The following is a 23,109-nucleotide window of genomic DNA, read 5'->3' on the forward strand; positions in this document are numbered from 1 at the left end:
AAAATGGATGCAAAGTGGAAGCAAAAAGGGCTTTGTCTGTTTTGTTCAATATGCCTGCCACATTTGTAGAAGAGTGCCTCTTTCCCAGAAAACAGTTGTTAAATGAATGAATGCACACACGAATAAATTAATGAAAGAACGGGAACTTGGGCTGGAGACCTGCCTATATAATGTTAGTGTGAAATAGGATGTACATCTCCATCAGCCCCAGCACGTATTAGTCCTGCCTTTATGACATTCTTTCTTGTCTTTAGTAACAAACTTTTCTTTGTATTATTAAAATAGTGTGTTGATTTTCTATCTTTTGTTAGTTTTTTTTATGTCTTGATAAGGAGAAAAGGCTAATGTGTCTTACATTTCTTTTAAAGCGTGTCCAAAAGTTAACTTTTTATGAATATTTTGGGTAATTACAAACACAGCTAGTCATGGGACATTTATCCAGTCTGGGGACTTCTTCTAGTGTGAGGATGATTTGGCTGAGAAGAGGAGAAGCAATGAGGTGCTACGTGGAGCCATCAAGACCTACCAAGAGGTGGCCAGCCTACCTGACGTCCCTGCAGACCTGCTGAAGCTGAGTTTGAAGCGTCGCTCAGACAGGCAACAATTTCTAGGTAAGATGCAATCAAAGGTAATTCAGTAGGAAATGGCATACTTTTTGTCTTGAAGAAGCTGAAGACTGTATTCTTCTCTTAGAAGAATTACGTGGGAGGAAACCTGAGTTTTACAACTGATTTCAAGTAATATATCTGTCCTAGGCTCACCATCTCTAAACTGAAATTGTAATCCCAACCTTAATAGAGGCATGCCTCACAGATACTGTGCATTTGGTTCCAGACCATCAGAATAAAGAGAGCTACACAAATTTTTTGATTTCCCAGGGTATCTAAAAGTTGTATTTATACTATGTCTTAGTGTCTTAAGTGTGAAATAACATTATGGCTTAAAAAACGATGTCCAAACCCTAATTTAAAAATATGTTATTGCTAAAAAATGCTAATGATAATCTGAGCCTTTAGTGAGTTATAATCCTTTTGCTGAAGGAGGGTCTTGTCTCAATGTTAATAGCCAGTGACTGATCAGGGTGGTAGTTGCTGAAGGTTGGGGTGACTAGGCAATTTCTTAAAATAAGGCAACAATGAAGTTTGCTGCATTGATTGACTCTTCCTTTCAGGAAAGATTTATCTGTAGTTTGCAATGCTGTTTGACAGTATTTGGCCCACAGAACTTTTTTTCAAAATTGAAGTCAGTCCTCTCAAACCCTGCCACTGCTTTATCAACAAAGTTTATGGAATATTCTAAATCCTTTGTTGCCATTTCAACAATGTTCACTGCATCTTCACCAGGAGTACATTCCATCTCAAGAAACCACTTTCTTTGCTCATCTGTAACAAGCAACTACTCATCTATTAAAGTTTGATCATGAGATTGCAGCAAATCAGTCACATCTTCAGGATCCACTTCTAATTCTAGTTATCTTGCTATTTCCACATCTGTAGTTACTTCCTCCACTGAAGTCTTGAACCCCTCAAAGTCATTAATGAGGGTTGGAAGCAACTTCCTCCCCAAACTCCTGTTAGTTTTTATATTTTGACATTTAAATAAAATGTATTTATTAAAGAATAGAACTTAAAAGTCTAAATTACTCCTTGATCCATGAAATGCAGAATGGATGTTGTGTTAGCAAGCATGAGAACACCATTCACCTCCTTATACATCTCCATCAGAGTTCTTGGTGACTAGGTGCTTATCAGTGAGCAGTAATATTTTGAAAGGAATCTTTTTTTTTAAGGACTCAGCAGTGGGCTTAAAATATTCAACAAACCATGCTAGATGTCCTATCATCCAGACTTTGTTTTTCCATTTATAGAGCACAAGTAGAGTAGATTTAGCATAATTTTTAAGAGCCCCAGGTTTTTCAAAATCGTTAAGTGAGCACTGGCTTCAACTTAAAGTCTCCAGCTGCATTAGCTCCTAACAACACAGTAGGTGTATCCTCAAAACTTTGAAAGCAGGCATTGACTTCTCCTCTCTCACTGTGAAAGTCCTAGATGACACCTTCTTCCAATAGACAGTGATTTTGTCTACATAGAAAATCTGCTTTTTAGTGTAGATCACTTCATCAGTGATCTTAGCTGTTTAGTGTAGATCACTTCATCAATGATCTTAGCTAGATCTTTTGGAAACTTGCTACAGCTTCTACATTAGCACTTGCTACTTCATCTTACACTTTCATCTTATAGAGATGTTTTCTTCCCTTAAATTTCATGAACAAATCTCTGCTAGCTCTCTTCTCCCTCTTTCTTCCCATTTTATGATAGCTTATATAATTTGCCTAAGGAATCATAGCTAATAGATTAATAGGTCTGGAATAAAAAACTCTTCCTGTGATACCAAATTATTTTCTCCCTTAACTATAGCAAAATGATTCATGGAGGTTGAAATTATCTGTGGAAATTTTGTATAAATGAATAATAGCTGTTTCTGGTACTCTAAAAAGAATTTTACTGGTAAGATTTGACCCTATATAAAGGAAAATGCTAGAAAAAAATCATGAAGTAAATTTGCAAATACTTTGAAAAGAACATCATATCATATATCATCAGATTTAGGAGGCTACAATCTAAAGAGTATCATTTGAGGAAAACTGATACCAGCTAGATGCTAAAAGTAGCATACCTAATATAGAACATCATATACCATCCTCTGGACTGACCCAGGTTCCCAGTACCGAAGGCAGGTAAGACTAGCTGTTAGCTAACTTCACGATAACTAGGCTTACGATTCTCTCCCCATAACAGATCATTAGTCAACATGGAGGGAAGGAGCTAAGCCATGAGTCACTGCCAAGGGAGGTGCTCAGCTGGCCAGATAGTTACATGGACAGATTATTAATGTCACTTAGGGGAGGCTCCTATAGATTAGAGTCAAGGCCCAATGGACCCTCCTATCAGTTTTGTGAGGATTAGAATGAAGAGGAGTTGTATCACTTTTGTAGATGAACAAAATAGGACTAAAGTCCATGTGATGATTAAAAATGACAAGAAATGGTCAGTTAGGCTAATATTCATAGGGACCAGTGCAGCAGAAGAAAAACATGCAGCACAAATTCAGCACAGAAAAGACAGGGCCGGGACTCCATAGAGGCAATGCGGGCACTCACCAGGGACGCAGAATCAGCACTACTGGCCGGGCGCAGTGGCTCACGCCTGTAATCCCAACACTTTGGGAATCTGAGACGGGCAGATCACCTGAGGTCAGGAGTTCCAGACCTGCCTGGCCAACATGGTGAAACCCGGTCTCTACTGAAAATACAAAAATTAGCCGGGCATAGTGGCGGGCACCTGTAATCCCAGCTACTTAGGAGGCTGAGTCAGGAGAATCACTTGAACCCAGAAGGCAGAGTTTGCACTGAGCTGAGATCGTGCCACTGCACTCCAGCCTGGGTGACAGAGCCAAGACTCCATCTCAAAGAAAAAAAAAAAAAGAATCAGCATTACTGAGTTTTCCTCTCGCCTCAGTCTCCACTATGGCTCTGCTTAGCACTGTTTAGTGATTCTGTCACTAAAGTGTTAACATTTTCTTCATCATGAATGTTTTACATTAATATTGATTTTTTAAAAGGATGCATTAAACTAGCCTTCACATCAAAATTATAAACTTTTTTGGCATCCTCTGAAACCTAACTCTGAGTGCCTCTCTGGCCTCACCCTGTCCTCAGCCCTGGGAAGGTGACTGACTCTTCCACAGCAATCCATCAGCATTTGAATGTAGTCCTCTCAGAATGTCCTTGAGAATGAAGCAAGTTCACTCGAGGAGGCTCTGAGGCAAATGGAGACAGAAGATTTTAGTGAAAATGACAAGGTGGTGAAGTTGGTCACAACACAACAGGGTTCCCAGATGCAGAGTGGAAGGGACAGGGAGCAGATGGCTGCAGGAGGTGTTTGTGTCCATGCTTTTGTTGTGGATAATAGGAGAATTCTGGAAGAAAGTGTGAGCCTAGGTGGGCAGATAGGGGGAAGGAAAGGTATAGAAAAGGAAGCCCAGATTTGTTAGTGAAGAAATAACTAGGGTTCTGGTTGGAATATGACTGGCTGGTAATGGGGCATAGGCCGTCGGATGAGTTGGTGATGCTTTATGGCAGATGGTTTAGTAGTGGAATATACAGCTGCTTTAGCGTACTGACACTCCTATCACTCTCCTAGATTGTGGGCAACTAAGCCCTTTAGGTAATTCATGGCTTTTTTCATTGATGCTAGTCCTCTTTTTGCACATGTTCTTTTATATAGATAATTGAAGCTGGGTTTTTTCACGATTCATGCATGCAAAGTACGCCTTTGTCCACGAGAGGGCCCCATAATACTGGATGATGTATCATTTGCTCCATGACTGGGTCATTACCTAGAGATGAGTACACTTGTCATTCACAGGGGATGTGTCAGCAGTTAGGTACCATCCTACGTACTTTGGTGCCTTTTCAAATTTCATACAGGGTGCTAGACCCTGAAGTTAGTTAAGACTTTTTATTGCTTATCCCCTATTTATAAAGTTAATAAACCAAAAAGATTTCAGCAGAACTTTTTTTTAAATGAGGAATTGTTAACTAAGTTTTTCTTGAGAAGGAATTTAACATAAAATGGTAAACATTGCTGAATTTAAAAAATGAAAATGTCTTTAGAATGTTTATAATCAATACCATATTCAGTATCTACTTATGGCAGTTATTAATGCCATTGAAACTACTTTATGAAATCCTACTAGGTACTTAGTAAACCACTAACAAAGCCAGATTTGAGCTGGTTCTCAGGCTCTGGTGAATAGTCTCTCATGACTTACATTCTCAATACAAAAGTGTACATAATCTGTTTTTATTTCTATTTTTTTTTAATTCCCACCTACTCAGGTCATATGAGAGGTTCCCTGCTTACCCTGCAGAGATTAGTTCAACTATTTCCCAATGATACTTCCTTAAAAAATGACCTTGGCGTGGGATACCTCTTGATAGGAGATAATGACAATGCAAAGAAAGTTTACGAAGAGGTAAGCATCAATCTTGTATTAACTACATCAAATTAATTCTAAGGCTATTTGCAAATTACATTTATTATACCCAGTCTCTCTTTATTTTAAATTAAGTTAAAAAGCATGTAAGTATTATTATAGTTAACATATTCTAAACTATGTTTTAACATTGCTTTTTTTCCTAGATCAGAAGATTTGTAAATCTTAGTTAACACTTAGTACCTTAAAGCCTTCAACTTATAATTGTGATTCTTTTAAAACTTCATATTTATCTTTCCATACATAGTCTTTCTAAAATTGTTCTTCATGACAGGAAGAAGAATTTGAGTTCCTGTGAATGTTACACACACACACACACACACACATACACTCTTTCCTTTTTTTTTTTTTTTTTTTGTCAGAAGTATGGTCTAGAGAGAGGCTATAGAACAGGGACCTTTCAAGCATGTGACATAAATTACTCACTTTTCAGCAGGGCATTGACTCTTCAAATCTTCTGGCAAGGATGCCTTTCAAAGGATTTCTACTTCATAACAGATGTTGATAGATAACCTCTAAGTCACAAGTAACTAGAAAATCTAGAGAAATGTGACTTCTTTAGGCAGTGGAGGAATTCATTTAGTACAGAATGAACAGGATGCCCAATGAATTTTGAAGATGGAGAAAGTTAATCCCTCTGTAAAAGAAAGATGAACATGTTTACTTGTTATTCTTTAATTTAGGCCCTTTGATCAATGGTTTTCAAGCTGGTGAAGTCTACATCAAGATGCTACCACTCAGTGATAGTCAGTATGATTTCTGCTACAGTTTTGTTTTGTTTTTGTTTTTGACACGCAGTCTCACTCTGTTGCCTGGCTGGAGTGTAATGACATGATCATAGCTCACCTCAGCATCCATGTCCTGGACTCAAGCAATCCTCTTGCTTCAGCCTCTTAAGTAGCTGGGACTACAAGCACATGCCACCATGCCCAGCTAAATTTTAAAAAATTCTTAAGTGATGGTGAGGTCTTCCTTTGTTACCCAGGCTGGACTCAAATTCCTGGCCACAAGTGATCCTCCTGCCTCAGGCCTCCCAGATAGCTGGGATTACAGGCACAAGTCATCTCACTCTACTCCTTTTACAGTATTTTTTAAATGCCGTCAAGAAGATCAATTTCATACTCTGGCAGGGACTGGGTCTATTCTCAGAGCGGTACCATCCTCTGTGTATTGCTATTATTGTGTAATGAAAATCATTGAATTTTGAAGCAGTTGTCTTTTTACCTTTCTCATAATTTTTATATTTTCTGAGAGAGCAGAAATAAGACCTTTGCTTTTATAACATCACTAATAGCTACACAGGGTGGATTGGACCTTTAATGTTGACAGTGTGTGCCATTTACTAAAGACCTATTCCAGGTCATAAATTAATTCCATGTGGAACATTGCATTTGTTAATGGCCAACACATAACACTCAATGCCCTGTCTTACAGAGTATGGTTAAGAGAAGCATCATATACCTCAGTGAATCAGGGTCTGTGAATGTAAGAATTGTGAAGCTATAACAAACACATCCATTATTTTGTCACTGTCAGAGGCCACAAAAATTGAACTTGTAGAAATCCTTCCTTCCTTCCTTCCTTCCTTCCTTCCTTCCTTCCTTCCTTCCTTCCTTCCTTCCTTCCCTCCCTCCCTCCCTCCCTCCCTCTTTCCTTCCCTCCCTCCCTCTTTCCCTCCCTCCCTCCCTCCTTCCCTCCCTCCCTCTCTCCCTTCCTTCCTTCCTTTGTTCCTTCCTTCTTCCCTTCCTTCTCTTACTCCTCATTACCTTCCTTCCTTGTAGAATTCTTCCCTATTTTCTTCCTTCTGTCCCTCTACCCCTCCCTCTCTCGCTTCCTACCTTCCTGCACCCCTTTCTCCTTCTTTCTTTCCATCTAAAAAACATTCTCAAGTGTTGACTGGGTGCAAGCACGTTTGAGGTTAGGGCAGAATCTGACAGCACACTGGTTTCTCTAATACACTGTGGATTTGTCCTTCCTCACCTTTTTAAAACCTCCCTTCAGGATATTCATCCCTTTACCTGACGCTAAATCTCAGATATGTAAAACATTTTACTTCATCCCGAAAAATAAAATTTACCTGCTGTTGTTTATACATTTTATATCATAATCTCATCTGAATATGCATAATAGGATGCAGAAAGTCCAAAATGTAAGGATATTATACAGTTGAGTGAGTTTTTTTTTTCTAAAGCATGAATAGACTGAAAATATGTGTGGGGGTTGCCTTTTTTCCGGTCCTCTCACTTTTAAGTTAATAAGCTATTATCTAATGGAGTCTCTTTCATTAACCAAGGTTTTTCTTGATATGTTTATGTTAAAGGTCATTTTTAGAAAACAGACATTGTAATTTTATATTTTTCTTCATGTTAATTTTTACTTTTGAGTACATTTATAAAAATCATTGATATTTTTATTTTTCCAGTTTTTTGCTGCTTTTAGTTGCAACAAAGAAACTGGCTTTAAAATGGTGTGACATCATTTGCTCCAGTCTGTAGCTTTTTGCAGCCCCTCCTGGGATTCTCTTGCAAGTTGACAACATTAGCAGCTGCCCAGGCGCTACAGTGGGGAGTTTCATGCCACTCCTGACTCACCCACCACTGCTCACGTATACCCATTCACTCAGTCAACACACATCTATTAAAACCCATACACACTAGTTAGAGAAACAGTAGTTCATGAAACACATGCAGAATGTGCCCGCATGAAGTTTATAATCTGGTACCAAATCACGAATTTGTGTTCATTTTAACTTCTGATTAACTTTCAAATCCCTTCCCTTTGTAACCAAAGCACCTGTCATCTCTTGCCTGAGCAGGGACAGGTTTATCCCGTCCTGGCTTGCTCTCCCCTGACCTTCACCAACACTAAAACACAACACTAATCATCTCCCTCGGCTTTAAATCTTCTGTGGTTCTCATTTCCTGCAGGAGTGGTCTTCAAACATGCTTGATGGTGGCCCTTCCAGACAAAAATGTTCAAGCAAATGCCTGAGATATGTTTATGTACTTATATGTTATGTGTACATGTGTGTACCCACATGTTATGTATATATATATGCACTAATACACATGTGCATTACAAAAGGTACATACCACCAAAACAGTTTTTAAGATGATGTCAAATATAAAATTCTATTTAACTGCCAGAAAATCTTTTAACTCTTGCTGAAAAATTAATATTTATGATTTTATGATTATATAACTTTTTAAAATCCCAGGAATGTATCATGCAAAGAGTTTGTACTAGGGATAGAAATGTCAGCTGTATGAGGTTGTGGTTGTTTTTGTCTGTGCTTTGTGTTTGTGTATGGATGTGTGTGTTTTATAGAGAGAGAAAGAAAGAGAGAGACAATCTCTCTAATATTACAGTTGGCCCTTGAACAACACAGGGGTTAGGGATGCTAACCTCCTGGGCAGTTGAAAATCCGTGTGTACATTTTGACTCCCCAAAAACTTAACTACTAATAGTCTACTGTTGACCAGAAGCCACCGGGTAGCATAAACAGTCAATTAATGCATATTTTGTATATGTACTATATGTTATATTCTTATAATGAGGTAAGCTAGAGAAAAGAACATGTTATTTTAAAAAGCATAAGGAAACTAAAAGAATATAATTGGATTATTTGTAACACAAAGGATAAATGTCTGAGGGGCTGGATACCCCATCTCCCATGATGTAATTAGTATGCATAGCATGCCTGTATCAAAACATGTCTTGTACCCCATAAATACATACACCTAGTATGTACCTACAAAAAGTAAAAAATTAGAAAAAGAAACTTTAAAAACCATAAGGAAGAGAAAATATATTTGCTATCCATTAAGAGGAAGTGGATGATTAAAGTTTGCATCCTCACTACTTTCACGTTAACTATGCCGAGGAAGAGGAGGAGGATGAGGGGGAGTTGGTCTTGTCTCAGGGGCAGCAGAGGCGGAAGATAATCCATGCAGTTCAAACCCATGTTGTTCAAAGGGCAACTGTAGCCTCAATCTGGGTTTTTTAGAAATCTCATAAAACCACTTGTCATTTTCTGAGGGTTTGTTGATTACAACTAGATAATACAACCTGCATGTCCATTACACATCCGCATATAAGCTGCAGTGAGCATGGTGCCTAAGTACAAAGAAGCAAGCAGGGAGGGCAGCACTGTCAGCTGCCCCGGGGCCTCAGCCTGGACCCTCGCCTCCTGACAGTGTTTTTCCTGAATGAGACACATGGCTGTCCACCATGCAGATCACAGTAGAGCCACAGAGCTTGTTTCACACTATTTGAGAGACAGATACAAGTAGAAGTGTATGCAATTTTTTTCTACTCCGCAGGAGATTACCTTGCACTTGATACTAAACAGGACCCTTTGTGATTTAATTTGACTTCTGCCTTTTCTCCAATCTCTTCTCCTGTCACCTTTTGTTCATAATTTAACAACATTCTCTTTTGCTCTTCCTGGCCCACTATCCCTTTCTACTCACTTTCTAATATACCTTGAATGCATTTTCCTCCACCATCCCACACTTCCTTTTCCTGGTGAACTCCTATTTATCCCTAAATACCTTTCAGACCTTGGCCCATCCACACTCACCCTAGAGTGAGCCAGGTGCCCCTCTTGTATAACCGCTGCATGCTTTGTGCCTATCTATAGCTACATTTACCATCTTGCATTGTCTACTTCTAAATCTGTCTACTTCTAAATCTGTCTCCCTCACTTGAGTGACAGCCCCCTGAGAAAAGAGTATATCTCATTTATCTTTCTATGCCCAGGGCCTGTAAGAGTTCTGTGTGTTCTAAGATGTCTAGTAAATCAATGAATTTGTTAATTACTTGAGATAATGGCTGTGTGCCGGCAGTAGGCAGAAATGTCATCTGTGTAGCTGCAATAATTATAATAATCCCTCTATGGTTATGCTGGCAGAATCATCATCTGTGTCAATTTAGTTCAATGCCAGAGGTATTTATTGAGCTCCTGCTCAATGTCTAGCTTGGGAACAGTACTGTGGACGCTGCAGAGAAGCAGGATCTGGGCTTTCGGAGGTCTAGTTAGGGAGGAAAGCCCGCATGTACTCATCTGAGCATTTAGTACAGGTTTCTCAGGCACCTGAATGCTATGCTATGCATAGCAGGCAGTGGGGATGAGCAATGAGCAAAACAGACAAAATCCCTGTAGAGCTGGCATCTTAGTGGGAGAAATAAAAGTATACTAGATCAGATGGTGATAAGTGCTATGAAGAAAAGTGAGTCAAGGTAAAGAAGTTGGAGAGTGACTAGGGATGGAGGGGGTTCTGTTTTAGTAATGGGGGTGATGGTCAGGGGTAGGCTTCATGGAGGTAAGGGAGCTTGCTGTGGGGATGTCTGGTGGAAGAGTCTGAGCCAGAGGGGTACTGTGAATGCAAAGACCCTGAGGCAGGGGTATCTTTGGCGTGCTATGGAGCAGCAGGAAGTCCGACATGCCTCAGAGGCTTGGCTGGGAGGGGCAGGGGCAGGAGAGGAGGCCAGAGCAATGGAGAGGCCCAGCCAAGGGAGGCCTTGGGGGTGGTTCCAGGAACTCTATCTTGCACTCACTCTGAGTGCGATGCGGCATAGGAGGGTTGAGATCTGACCTAGGATTTAGCAAGCGGAGAATGGACTACACAGGGGCAGGGCCAGGCGTGCAGAGGATCTGCAGTGAGGAGGCTCCTGTGAGAAGATACAGAGAGATGATGAGACACCTCTCTTGGGTCAGGGTAGCAGTGGTGAAGGAAGTGACACATGGTATGTTTCTGAATATATTTTGAAGGTAATGTTGGCCAGATTTGCTAATCGATGAGGTGCAGGACAAGATGCAAGCTGAAAATGCTACAGCATCTGCAGTGTGTGTTGTGTGGGCCCCCTGAGGGCCTGGTGTCCCCTGCGTGTACACTTGATCCTTCTGTGTAACCCCATTGTAGCCCTACTGTAGCTGTGACTTCCCTTTTTCTACTCAGGCTCAAGGATGGAGAGAAGAGATGGGAGATGCATCTTTCCCTACATGCACCAACTCAAATCTTCTCCATCCTTCTCTTTTGTTCCATAAATTAGTTTGTCTAAGTAGCTTTTCAAGTTGAATGTTGTTGTTCTGGCTTCTCACTATTAATATTTAATTTAGAGGCACTTTGCATAATTTATCTTTAAATCATAATGAATGCATATAATAATAAACAAAGATGTGATTTATATGAAATATTTACCTGGGTTTTATCACGGAATATTGGATTTGCTCACCACTTTATCTTCAGGGCTTAAAATGGTCTGGGCACTCAAGAAGTTTTCTGTTGAATGAACGGATTGTGATGTATTACAAATGCAAATCTAAATTTTCTCTTAATTAAGGCAATGTATAAAGCTTGTATATGAAGTGATGTCTAAAACCATTCAGAATTGTCTTCAAGTATAGCAAATTTAAAGCCATTTTCCCTTGATCACTAAAAAATATTGAAGTCATATCAATTGGGAGATATTTTGCTGATTTGCGTTGTTAAAGTGATGCTTTAACGGTTATTGCCTTTTCATTCATTTCTTCATTCTTGAAGAACCATTGTGTAAATGTGAAAAGCATATTGAGTTGAGAGGAAATGGAGCCATTTAAGCTTAATGATATTGCCATGAGACAAAGTACTGTGGTGTTTTCAGCTGTAACATCATAATCCAATCCAAGTACAACAAAGCTAATTAAAACTGGTTTTGACAGTCATTTGTAGAATCTTTTAAGCAATCACCTATATTTTCTTTGAGTTATGTTCTCTGTTTTTTTTGAGTTTAGGTGCTGAGTGTGACACCTAATGATGGCTTTGCTAAAGTCCATTATGGCTTCATCCTGAAGGCACAGAACAAAATTGCTGAGAGCATCCCATATTTAAAGGTAATGCTCACTGCTTCTCCTCTCCTTTCATCTTTTGAGTCCTTCGAGTTATTGGGACACACTTGCTTATTCCTTGTAGATTGATTGCATGTACTGCTGAGTATTTTCATCCTCAGGATGTCCACCCTCAGACCATGACATTCATAAGCAGCGTGGGCCTCTTCTGTAACCAACAGTGTCAGATGTCAGAATACCAACCACTTGAGCAGAGATGATTTGGAAAATATTTTATTTAAAAATTTATAAAACTGAAGTTGTTATTAGTTTTTAAATAAATGGCAAAGGCAGACAAAATTAGTGATACTTTAAATATTTTTAAATACAGACAATGGGCCAGGTGTGGTGACTCATGCCTGTAATCCCAGCACTTTGGGTGGCCAAGGTGGGTGAGTCACCTGAGGTCAGGAGTTTGAGACCAGCCTGGCCAACATGGTGAATCCCTGTCTCTACTAAAAATACAAAAATGAGCCTGGTGTGGTGGTGTGCACCTGTAATCCCAGCTACTCGGGAGGCTGAGGCATGAGAATCACTTGAACCCAGGAGACGTTGGAGAAGTCTGGAGAACCCAGGAGAACCCTGGAGAAGTTGCACTCCAGCCTGGGCAACAGAGTGAAACTGTGTCTCAAAAAAAAAAAAAAAAAAATATATATATATATATATATATATATATATATATGTATATGTATATGTATATACACACATATATTAAATATAGATAATGCATTATATGTTCCTTTTACAAGTTAATTATATATTTATTGTACTCAGAATAGTACTCTTAACTACCCACACAAAGTGAGGTAACAAATACCAGCTGAAAAGGTCATTGCTCAAAATATTCAAATTAAAATATGCCTTTTTTCTCGTATCTAATTAAATCCTCATCAATTCAGCAGAATCACAGGTGGTGTAGACCAGGGCTGCCCAGTAGAATTTTCTGCTGTGGGCCAGGTGCAGTGGCTCCCACCTGTAAGCCCAACACTTTTGGAGGCCAAGGTGGGAGAATCACTTGAAGATAAGAGTTTGAGACCAGCTTAGGCAACCTAGTGAGATCCCATCTCTACAGAAAATTCTAAAAATTAACCAGATGTGGTGGCACGTGCCTGTGGTCCCAGCTACTCAGGCCCAGGAGGTCGAGGCTGCATTGAGCGGTGAATGCATTACTGCCCTCCAGCCTGAGCGACAGAGTGAGACCCTGTCTCTAAAAAATATATATAATATTAAAAAAAAAAAACAAAGCAAGACCCTGTCTCTATTAAAAGAAAAGAATTTTCTACTGTGATGGAAATGTTTTTTATCTGTGTTCTCCAGTATGATGGCCACTGGCCACATGTGGCCATTGAGCACCTGAAATGTGGCCACTGGGACTGAGGAAGTGAATTTTTCATTTTATTTTATTTTAGCAGTAATGTGTGGCTAGCAGCTACCATATTGGACATAGCTGATTAGATAGCTGTAGGCTTTTTTTTTTAAGTAGCAATATATTCCACTTTTATGATCTCTTTCTTTCACATGACTTAAATCAGAGATCCCAAATAGTAACCCACTGATTGCAAATAACTTGCATGTTTTATTTGGCTGGCATAGTTCTATTAAAAACCATTTTAATTGCTTGCCTTATTTGAGAATCTGAGCATTTTTATATAATTATGCAAACTTCTAGTTTCTCTTGAAACATCATATCTGGCTCACTTCCCTGCACACAGACAAGCAGTGTTCCCCCCTTGGGATGGGGCTGTCCCTGGACCCCTGTCAAGCACTTCACATTTCCTGCCAGGGCCCTGTGGGCATGTGGGTTTCTGTGATTTAAAGTGTCTCCTTACACTTCCTTTGACATAGGATGGCTTACTGGTACTCTGCCTGCTTCAGAGATGGGGAAAACAAGAGCTGGGCTGGTCAGTTATCAAGCAAGGACACTTGAGTGTTGGTCAATTAGAAGCCCCCGCCACAGCTCCCTTCCTGTCCTGAGTGATGCCTTTCCCATTCTGTCATGCAGCTTGCTCATTTCCAACATTATGTAAATACAGTTTCTTCCAGTGAAAGATAATAAGCTTCTTGTGAAGAGGCCTCAAGGATGCAGATTTTTAGAAAGAAGTCCTTGACATTTAGATATTTTTAACTTTTGTCCTTCTGCTTTTCTAAACGCTTTCTGTTGCTTTAATATTTTCTCTTTTCTCTTTGTGGGGAGGGGAATGGGGTTCATCAATCTCAATTTCAGTCTTTATGTGAGAAATCAGAGAATTAGGTAAATGTTTTAGAATAGGGATTTGTTTAATAAAAATTACATTTTTAAAGATTCAAATTGGCTTCAATTCTCCTGTATGTTTTGTAAAAAAAAAAAAAAAAAAAAAAATCATTAAAAGGTAAAGACACATTTGTTTTGAATGGAAAGAAATAATACTTGCAGTTGGACTGCCATCACTTCAAACATGAGCAGTTAAACATTTTGGTTCAGGAATAAAAAGCCTCTGGATGACATATGGTCAGATTTGGAGAGCAAAATAAATGTAAGAGCTATCCAGCCAGAGAAATTCTTCAAAATAGTGAAATATGATTGCTCCCACACAGAAGGTACACAAAATATCATACTAATTTTGTGGGCCATTCCACTATGAATTAATGATGAATGCATTGTTAAATTTAGCTTTATAACCTCCTTTTGTTTTGGCATTGCAAATGTTGACCACTAACCTCATTCCCAAATTTTAATATGGAGATGTATTTTTCTGGTTTTTAGGTTTTCTTACGATGTGCCATAAGAAAAGCTACGTAAATCAATTAATGGAATCTGGTATTTAATTATTTTACCCATACTAACACTGTCCTTTCTACAGGAAGGAATAGAATCCGGAGATCCTGGCACTGATGATGGGAGATTTTATTTCCACCTGGGGGATGCCATGCAGAGGGTTGGGAACAAAGAGGTAATGGGTGTGTGAATTTCTGATTCTCTCTAACAGAGGATGGAGTTGGAAGAATAATTATTTCTAGGAAAAGTTAGAATTCAAAAAATATTTTGAGTGTGAACTTTCGAAAGCAGTGATATAAACTATTTAGTTACTTAAACTATCTTTGGAACAACCCAACAACTCCAGCTTAACCCTTTAAAGAATTTTTGGGATTTGGCTTTTATAGTTTCTTTCAAGAAATCAGCTAAGTAATCACAAAAGCAATCTCTAAGTTGGTACATGTCTGTGTATGTTTTTGTCTGTGTGTATCTGTGTGTGTATGTCTGTGTGTGTACAAAGAGATAGAAATTGCCTTGGAAAAGTACTTTTTAAATTTTGAAATGAAGGAATGTCACTGAAATAATTTAAATTTTTAGAAATATTTTAACAGTTTGACTAGATTCATTTCTGTTTTATTTTGGAATTTTAAAAGTAGTTCTTTTTAGAATGAGGTCTTTATCAGCTGATTCCAAATCACACAGATCCTAATGGTTAGTTGTGTAACTTATCCTCTGAAATATTTAATATCAAGTTTAAGACAAACATTGTGGTGATAGTAATGATAGGGATTGACACAAAAAATGTAGTAGCTAAACAAGTTCCATGTTTCCTTTGTAATGGTTATCTTTTTCTGAGTACAGTGTCTGCGTCTATAACCATAACATTGTCTCATTAATCATGACATCGCATACTATACATTTCAAAACTCTGTCACAGTCTACCATGATTTACGATTTATGCAGCCCTGCTGGATGGCAAAGCCCTCCTTTCCTGTCCTGCTTCATTGCAGGGGTGAGAGCTGGGCTGTCCTTAGAGTCAGTGGATAAAAGGGTAAAGTGAGACACTGAATCTTTGTAACCATTGCATTCCATGTATGTAATAAAGTGACATCTAAGGATAATACAGCTTCAGGTTTCTAAAATTAATAAGAACATAGAATCATCTGGGGAACTGAGGGTTCAGAGAAGTGAAGGGGTTTCTGATAACGTAATTGTCTGCTAGGAACATGAACCAATCTGGAGGTACTAGAAGTTCAGATAATTGACACTTTTTAATTTATACATGTCTATTTATCTGTACCTTTCCCCCTCTAACCTACCAGTTACATACCTGAAATGGAATGAGATATTAGAATTAAAGAGAAAGATGGGAGAAGAAATTGCTGATTAGTAATCCTTTTTGCATCCCATTTTTCTTTTAGATGTAATCACTCAGAACTCCTTTGAATGAGAGGGATAAGAAAAATTTTGCTGCAACATCTAACACTGGATTAATGTTCATGTCTGACTACTGTAAATGTAATCATCACTAATTAATTTATCTTTGAACATTTCAGAGTCCAGGGCAAAGACAGATAAAAGAAGCCTATGATTTATCTCACATCTTAGATGAAAACAGCCGTTACTTCAAGGGCAAAAAGTTCATTACTATACACTTGTTAAGGGCTTGGGATTTCAACGTATGGGACTGTTCTACCAACTTAATTATCATGAATATGCAAAGAACAGCACAGTTCTTGAACTTAAAAAGTTCACAAGGATTCATTCTTACAGGAGAACAGAAACAAACCTGTAGAAACTCCATGTTAGCATATTCCCAATATTAGGTGTTGAGTCTGACTTGGCTGTCATGCTCTGAGTTTGCATATCAGGAAGTAAACACCTTTCACGTTTTTATGCCTAGAGCACTGCTCCAACTCTGAAAGAGGATGGATCTGTGAAAAGCAAAGCCACAGCCTCTGCGCTGCAGAGATCGACAAGAAAATGGGTTGTGAGGAAAATCTTTCTAACTGGTCCGTTTAGTATGGTCGGGAAGATGGGGGACAAACCATGAGAGTGCAGCAATTCAGATAGCAGTTCTCGGTATACCCATAACTTCCAAATCCACGTTCTAGCTAGGTTTAGTCTCCTTCTCCAAGTCCCCATTCTCATGTCTACTGCCTGCTCAGTGTCCCACACGATGGCACAGAGACAACTTACTTGTCTTTCTCTAAACCGTTTTTCCTCCTGGGTTCCTTCTCTCATTCGATGACATTCCCATCTTCCCAGGATCAAGATTTGAGTGAGCTTGAGCTCCTCCCTCTCTTCCTCACTGCAGTCTAGTCAGGGCCAGCTGTGGAGATCTGGCTTTCTCGTGTTTTTGGCATCCCCCTCACCCTCCCTCTTGCTCAGTCAGTGCTAACTCCAGTCTTTGTCACCTGCCTCCTCAATGATAGCTATAAGAACCCGGATGTTGTTTCTTACTTTGGTCTCAGTTTCTTTCAAGCCACCCTATGCTCAAAAAGCCTACCATGCAAAATAACATAACGTTCTGTTTGCACGCGATAGCATTTACAATCCTTAGGCAAGTTGCAGCCAGCTCGTCTCACCGGAAGTGTGTCTCTTAGCCTCACTGGACAGCGGGCTCCAGGCAGAACATACCCCAGCTGGGGCCACTTATGACAGCCCATTCCACAGATGTGACCTGGGCTTTTCTGGGATCCAGTCATCTGACATACTTTTTCTTTCTGTCTCTCTCTCTCTCTCTTTCTCTCGTGTGTGTTTGTGTGTGTGTGCACGTACATGTGCATAAAAACCATACATAGCAATGATTGGAAGAAAGTAGAGACAACATTGATATAAAACACATTTAACTTCTTAAATGTGGCCCAGGGGCTCTTACTGCCCCTGTGTCCCAGGGCCTCCTACTGTCTATTTTAATATTCCTAATTACATATGTAAAATTGCTGATTAGACAGGAAATAGTAGAGAAATTTTCAGAGGATTCTAACTTGATCTTTGATTTGATAGCAATTTTTATTGTGAAGTAGTTCAGATGTTTTTTTAAAAAGCAATCTAGCTAATTCATTGGGTCCCCTGTGTCACATATGATTAAAGGTGATTTTTAAAAATTGCTAATATATCACTTTCACAATTTTGTTTCTCCTGAAATTTAAATGACAGGAGAGCGAAAAATTAAGAGTCCTACTTGATGCAGGATTACTTACTTTGAGTGTCAGAAAAGACCTTATAGATACTTTAAACATGCTATTGTAACTTGCCCAGACATCTAGCATGTTGAGGGCTAATTAAAGGCCAGGACTAAAATCTAAGACTTCCAACTCTTGAACTACAGCTATAATGTTTGCTGTTTTTATTTTTCTACAATAACTTCTTTTCTCACTATTCGAGCAATACACTTAATCCTTAAAATGAATTGTGATGACTCAAAAATGGACTGTCAGATTTTTGAAAAAACAATCTGTTGTCCTTAATATTATTGTTCACTTTTGCCCTGAAAAGCATAGGAAATAAAATCCTAAATTTAAGTTGGACAAAAATAACCACAATAGTCAAATTAATTTCAAAGATACATGCTATTTTTTTAAAAAGATTAGATAACAATTAGCCATTTTAACTTTCTGGTTTTTAAAGGAATTCTGGCTACAACTTACATGTATTGTAAGGAAAATATTTAAGAATGATTTGTATATGCATTCTTAATTTCAGATATTAATAAAAAGATAACTAAATAAGAAAATCATTTTTCATTGTGTTTGCTAAATGATATAAACAGGAGGAGAGTAGAATAAGTTGCCAGGAGCCCCAAATGCTAGTTCAGAAGATTTAGCCTTTATAGACCATAGTTTCAACATTTGTAAAATGGAGATATTTGAGGTTATTGGAAAAATCAAATGAGATAACACATTCAAAGAAAGTAGTCAATGTAAAGTGTTACTGAAAATATGAGGTGGTATTGCTATCCCCCTTCAGTCTCCTAATGAGGGGAAATTTGAAAAGTTAACATTTTTTACATCTAAAGTGTATCTGGTGATTTACAAAGAAGATACTCAAGTTACTATGAAATGCTTATTTTTATTTATCAAAAATACATTTGAATTATCTCTGTAAAAGTAATCATTAGATCAGGTTTGCAATAGTGGAGGGGATCATATTAAGTGTACCATTAGAAAGCCTTCCATTCAAAATACAATGGAACATGCATGATGCAGGGACTGGACAGGGCTCCTTGGAGAGCATATGGTGAGGACATCATTTAAAGGAGCCATAAAGAGCATCATACTCCGTAGCCAGCTGTCCCTGAAAAGGCTAGTCTTGGAGGCAAGTAGTATCATGTTGCAGCCAGCCTAAAGCCACACATGTTATCCCTTATGGCAGAAAAATATATATATTATGGACAAAAATTCCTTCTTTAAATATCTAAAATGGACTATCACTGTATTTATTGCCCACTCAGAATAATTTTTCCCTTCTGTCTACTTAATTTAAAGGAAGGTTTACACTCTGACGCCTTGGGGTGACCTTCTTAGATGTGGACATGGAAAGCATATTTGAAAAGAAGCTGCTTTTTATTTTAGCATTCTGATTCAGTAAATGCAAATATCTTTGAAGACATTATTAAAATCATAATCTTTTTCTAATGGAAATAGAAAACAGAAAAGGCCCTTTGGTGTCTTATTTATGGATTCAACAAATAAGTGCTAGACTCCCTGCTAGACACTTGAGGGAGACCAAAATGTGTAGGGCATGAATCCACTATCCAGAGAGACTGCAGCCTAAGGGGGAAAAGAAAATGTACATGTTTATTATACAAATAGGTAATAATCAGAAACCCAGTGAAATAACAATATTTTCACCAGATTTCAACAGACTTGGGTATCTAGCAGCAAGCTCTTTATTTAAATGTGTCAAAGTAATACCTTATTTTTAATGTCTTCAATTTTAAAATTAATAAAAATGCTCTGTTGAAGGAACAGTTTGGAGCACACTCTTTCTGTTCCTTCAGGCATATAAGTGGTATGAGCTTGGGCACAAGAGAGGACACTTTGCATCTGTCTGGCAACGCTCACTCTACAATGTGAATGGACTGAAAGCACAGCCTTGGTGGACCCCAAAAGAAACGGGCTACACGGAGTTAGTAAAGGTGAGTGTAACGTAGACATCATCTTCACCAGATCTTTGTCTATTTCCTACTCAAAATCGGAGAATGTTTATCATAAAAAGGAATGTCAGGGAAGAGATAGATTTTATTTCTAGTGACATTTGTAAAATATAATGGGAAAAGAATTGTCATCTCATTAACCAAAAGTTTCATTTAGATGATAAAGGGAATTTGTGCGGAACTTAGGAGTTCTCAACCTTTTTGGCCTTAGGACCCTCTTATACTCTTAAAAATTATTGACTACGCCAAGGAAGGTGGTTTACATCTACCAATATAATCATTAGACATTAAAAGTGAAGGAAAATTGTATATATATTTATGAATTATTTAAAAATAATAATCTGTCGGTATATAATAACCTGTCGGTATATAATAATATACATGTGGGTATAAATAACTTTTTAAAAAATAATTATATTTTCAAAACAGAAAATATAGTGAGAAGATTGGAATTGTTTTGTATTTTTACAAATCTTTTTAGGGTCTGGATTAATAGACAACAGGAGAATCTTCACATGTACTTCACACATGTACCTATTAGAGCTGTCATGTCCTACCTCATGTAGCTTCTGGAAAACTCTACCGTATGCCCAGAAAAGAATGAAAAGAGCACATAATATCTTTGTGTTATTAAGAAAGTAGTTTTGATCTTGCAGACCCCCTCAAAGGGTCTAGGGAACTCTCAGATGTCTTTGGACCACACTCTGAGAACCACTGGCCCTGTAGCTATGGAGAGAAAACGCAGTTATAAATATTTTTAGAAAATGCTGTGGCAGAAAATGTTGTGGCATTTGGAGAAACTAAGTGATTCTAAATAGCTATAAAAATAATTGGAAGGTTTTATATTAGTAGGTTAATCCTGAACTTTAACACTCTCTACTTGGTGACTTTGGTAGGGGCTGGTCAGAAGTTTAGTGTTGCTTTGGTAAGCTGCTTCTTCTTAGACACAGTCATACAATGGGACTTACAGTTAATTAACTCATAGTTTCAATCACGTTGTTTTTTACTCACAACGTAAAAACTTCACGTATCTTACAGTTTAGGTGGCTTCAGGGTTTTGACCTCAGACTCTAATTGCTATTTGTACATGGTTTATATAAGAAAATATATTCTGATGTTCAAACAATTTATTCTACACGTGCAAGAAGCAGGGAGGAAGAGCAAGAGTGACAAAATATTGTTAATGTTGGAATCTGGCTGATGGATATATGGAGGTTTGTCACACTGTTCTTTCTTCCTCTAGGTATATGTTTAAATTTTTCATAATTTTTCCTTTAAGTAACATCTAAAATAAACTGTATCTATAAGACTTACAAGACTTCGTGGATTAATTTGGTCTACTTGGGGAAAAGAGGTTTTCATGTACTTAGATTATGTCTTACTTGACTGTGTTTATTCTGTATGCCATTATAAAAGCACACTTTATAATCTTCATAATCCAATTGTAAAATAGGCTGCCATTGGTTAGCCTTTGAATATTTTATAGCTCAGGGAACCATGGCATGGTGACAATTAATACTGATTGATTTTTTAAAGTTCCATATCCAGATTAGAAATAGCACAGGAACAACATCTTCCTTGATAGGTCGGCTACGTTTAACACTGTGGGGTTTTTTTGTTTTGTTTTGTTTTGTTTCTGTCAAATTTCACCCTCCCTCAGATTGGATCCCATCGAACTCTTCTGATTCTGCTTTACTGTCTTTTTTTCATGGTCTCTTTGTGACTTCATTTCTCTACTATACCTTTTGGGATCCTTTCAAGTTCAAGACACGGAAATGAAATTCAGATATGGCTTAAACAACAAGAAATGTTATTGATTGACATAGCTGGAAGCCTAGCAGTAGGGCAGACTTCGGGGCGGTATAATCAAGGGAAGATGTTCTTGGCTCTGCACTTCCTCCTTGGTCAGCTTTGTCCTTGTGCTGGCTGACTGCAGGATGGCTGCCAGCAGCCACTGGAAGAGAGGGGGAAAGAGTGACATTGCTGAGCTACCACCCCAGCCATAAATGGCCTTCTGGAAACCTCCTGGCAGACCCTTTTCTATTGGTGGGAACCATGTCTCATGGGCACTCACAGTTACAAGGGAGTCTGAAACACCAGGTGGCTGGCAACAGACTGAGGCAGCCAGCTTCCAGGAAGAGAGAGGGTTTAGCTCTCTATCATCTAAGGACCAGTAATCTTTCCTTTTAGTCTTATTGAGCCAATTTAAGTCAGATTTCCACTCTAGATGAATTACTGGAAGGGGGCTATTAGATTATTCTCAAACCAACAGATCAACCCCTAGAGCCAGGAAAGGGTTAATTTCCTCTAAATCAAATAAATGGTTCATCTGGAGGAAGGTGGATGCTTAAAGTCAGGGTTTTGTTAAGAAGAAAGAAGCGTGATTGATGGTTTGAAGGCAGTCTACTATGGGCTGATATGGACCCAAACATTGTTCTTTGCTCTCTTTTCTCTTTTTCTTGACATTCATTTTCTAAGAAATCTCCTCCACTGTGGTTTAACTGCTGTGAAAATTCTACCAAAGCTATGTTCCCCAAATGGACTTCTCACTCTTTCTATTCTATGTTCAGCTCTATTAAAACATTAATATTCGATGTGAACATTAACTCGCCCCTTGGTTAATATTCTTCTCCAGCTTTCCAGTTTTGGTCAGTGTCTTAGTCCATTTAGGCTGCTGTAATAAAATGCCATAAACTCAGTGGCTTATAAACAATAGAAATTTACTTTGAGGAAGTCCAAGACCAAGGTGTTAGCAGATCACTGTCTGGTGAAGGCCTGCTTCCTGGTTTGTAGATGGTGCTTTCTTGCTCTGTCTTCACATGATGGAAAAGAGAAGGCAGCTCTCTGAGGCTTTTTTATAAGGACAATAATCTTACTCGCCTAAATCACCTCCCAAAGGCCCCACTTCCTAACACCATCACATTAGTGGTTAGATTTCAACATATGAATTTGGGTGACACAAACATTCAGACCACAGCAGTCAGTGATTCAGCCTTTATCTGTTACCACTGCCCTTTACCATCCTCATTTCAGCCAAAATTCTTCCAACAGACCTTCCCGTATGGTAGCCCTCTTTCCTGGAGGACTCCTTCTTTACCTCTTTCTGTTTTCCTTCTCTCCTATATCCTTCACAGCCAATTCCTTTTTATCCTTCAGATGTTAGAGAAATTGTCACTTCTTCTAGGAATATCAGTCCTTTGCATAAAGCCAAAAGCACTTTATACTTTCTTTTTAAATAGCACACTATGTTCTAAAGTCTCTTAGTTCTCTGAGATTGTGTCTTCTAAG

The 23,109-nt window shown here is 38.5% G+C and overlaps 1 protein-coding gene across 44 annotated transcripts in view; it reads left to right on the forward strand.

The window, feature by feature from the left end:
* Window positions 1–23,109, forward strand: part of ASPH (aspartate beta-hydroxylase) — a 222,749-nt gene that overhangs the window by 155,371 nt on the left and 44,269 nt on the right. For all 44 annotated transcript variants that reach the window (XM_055286256.2, XM_055286297.2, XM_063643281.1 and 41 more), the window contains 5 exons: window positions 461–611; window positions 4,901–5,037; window positions 11,834–11,932; window positions 14,767–14,856; window positions 19,666–19,803. In XM_055286256.2, coding sequence (XP_055142231.1) covers window positions 461–611; window positions 4,901–5,037; window positions 11,834–11,932; window positions 14,767–14,856; window positions 19,666–19,803 — 615 coding nt within the window. The remainder of the gene's footprint in view (window positions 1–460; window positions 612–4,900; window positions 5,038–11,833; window positions 11,933–14,766; window positions 14,857–19,665; window positions 19,804–23,109) is intronic.

This window comes from Symphalangus syndactylus, chromosome 7 (assembly GCF_028878055.3).
Source record: "Symphalangus syndactylus isolate Jambi chromosome 7, NHGRI_mSymSyn1-v2.1_pri, whole genome shotgun sequence".
In the NCBI taxonomy this organism is placed as follows: Eukaryota; Metazoa; Chordata; class Mammalia; order Primates; family Hylobatidae; genus Symphalangus; species Symphalangus syndactylus.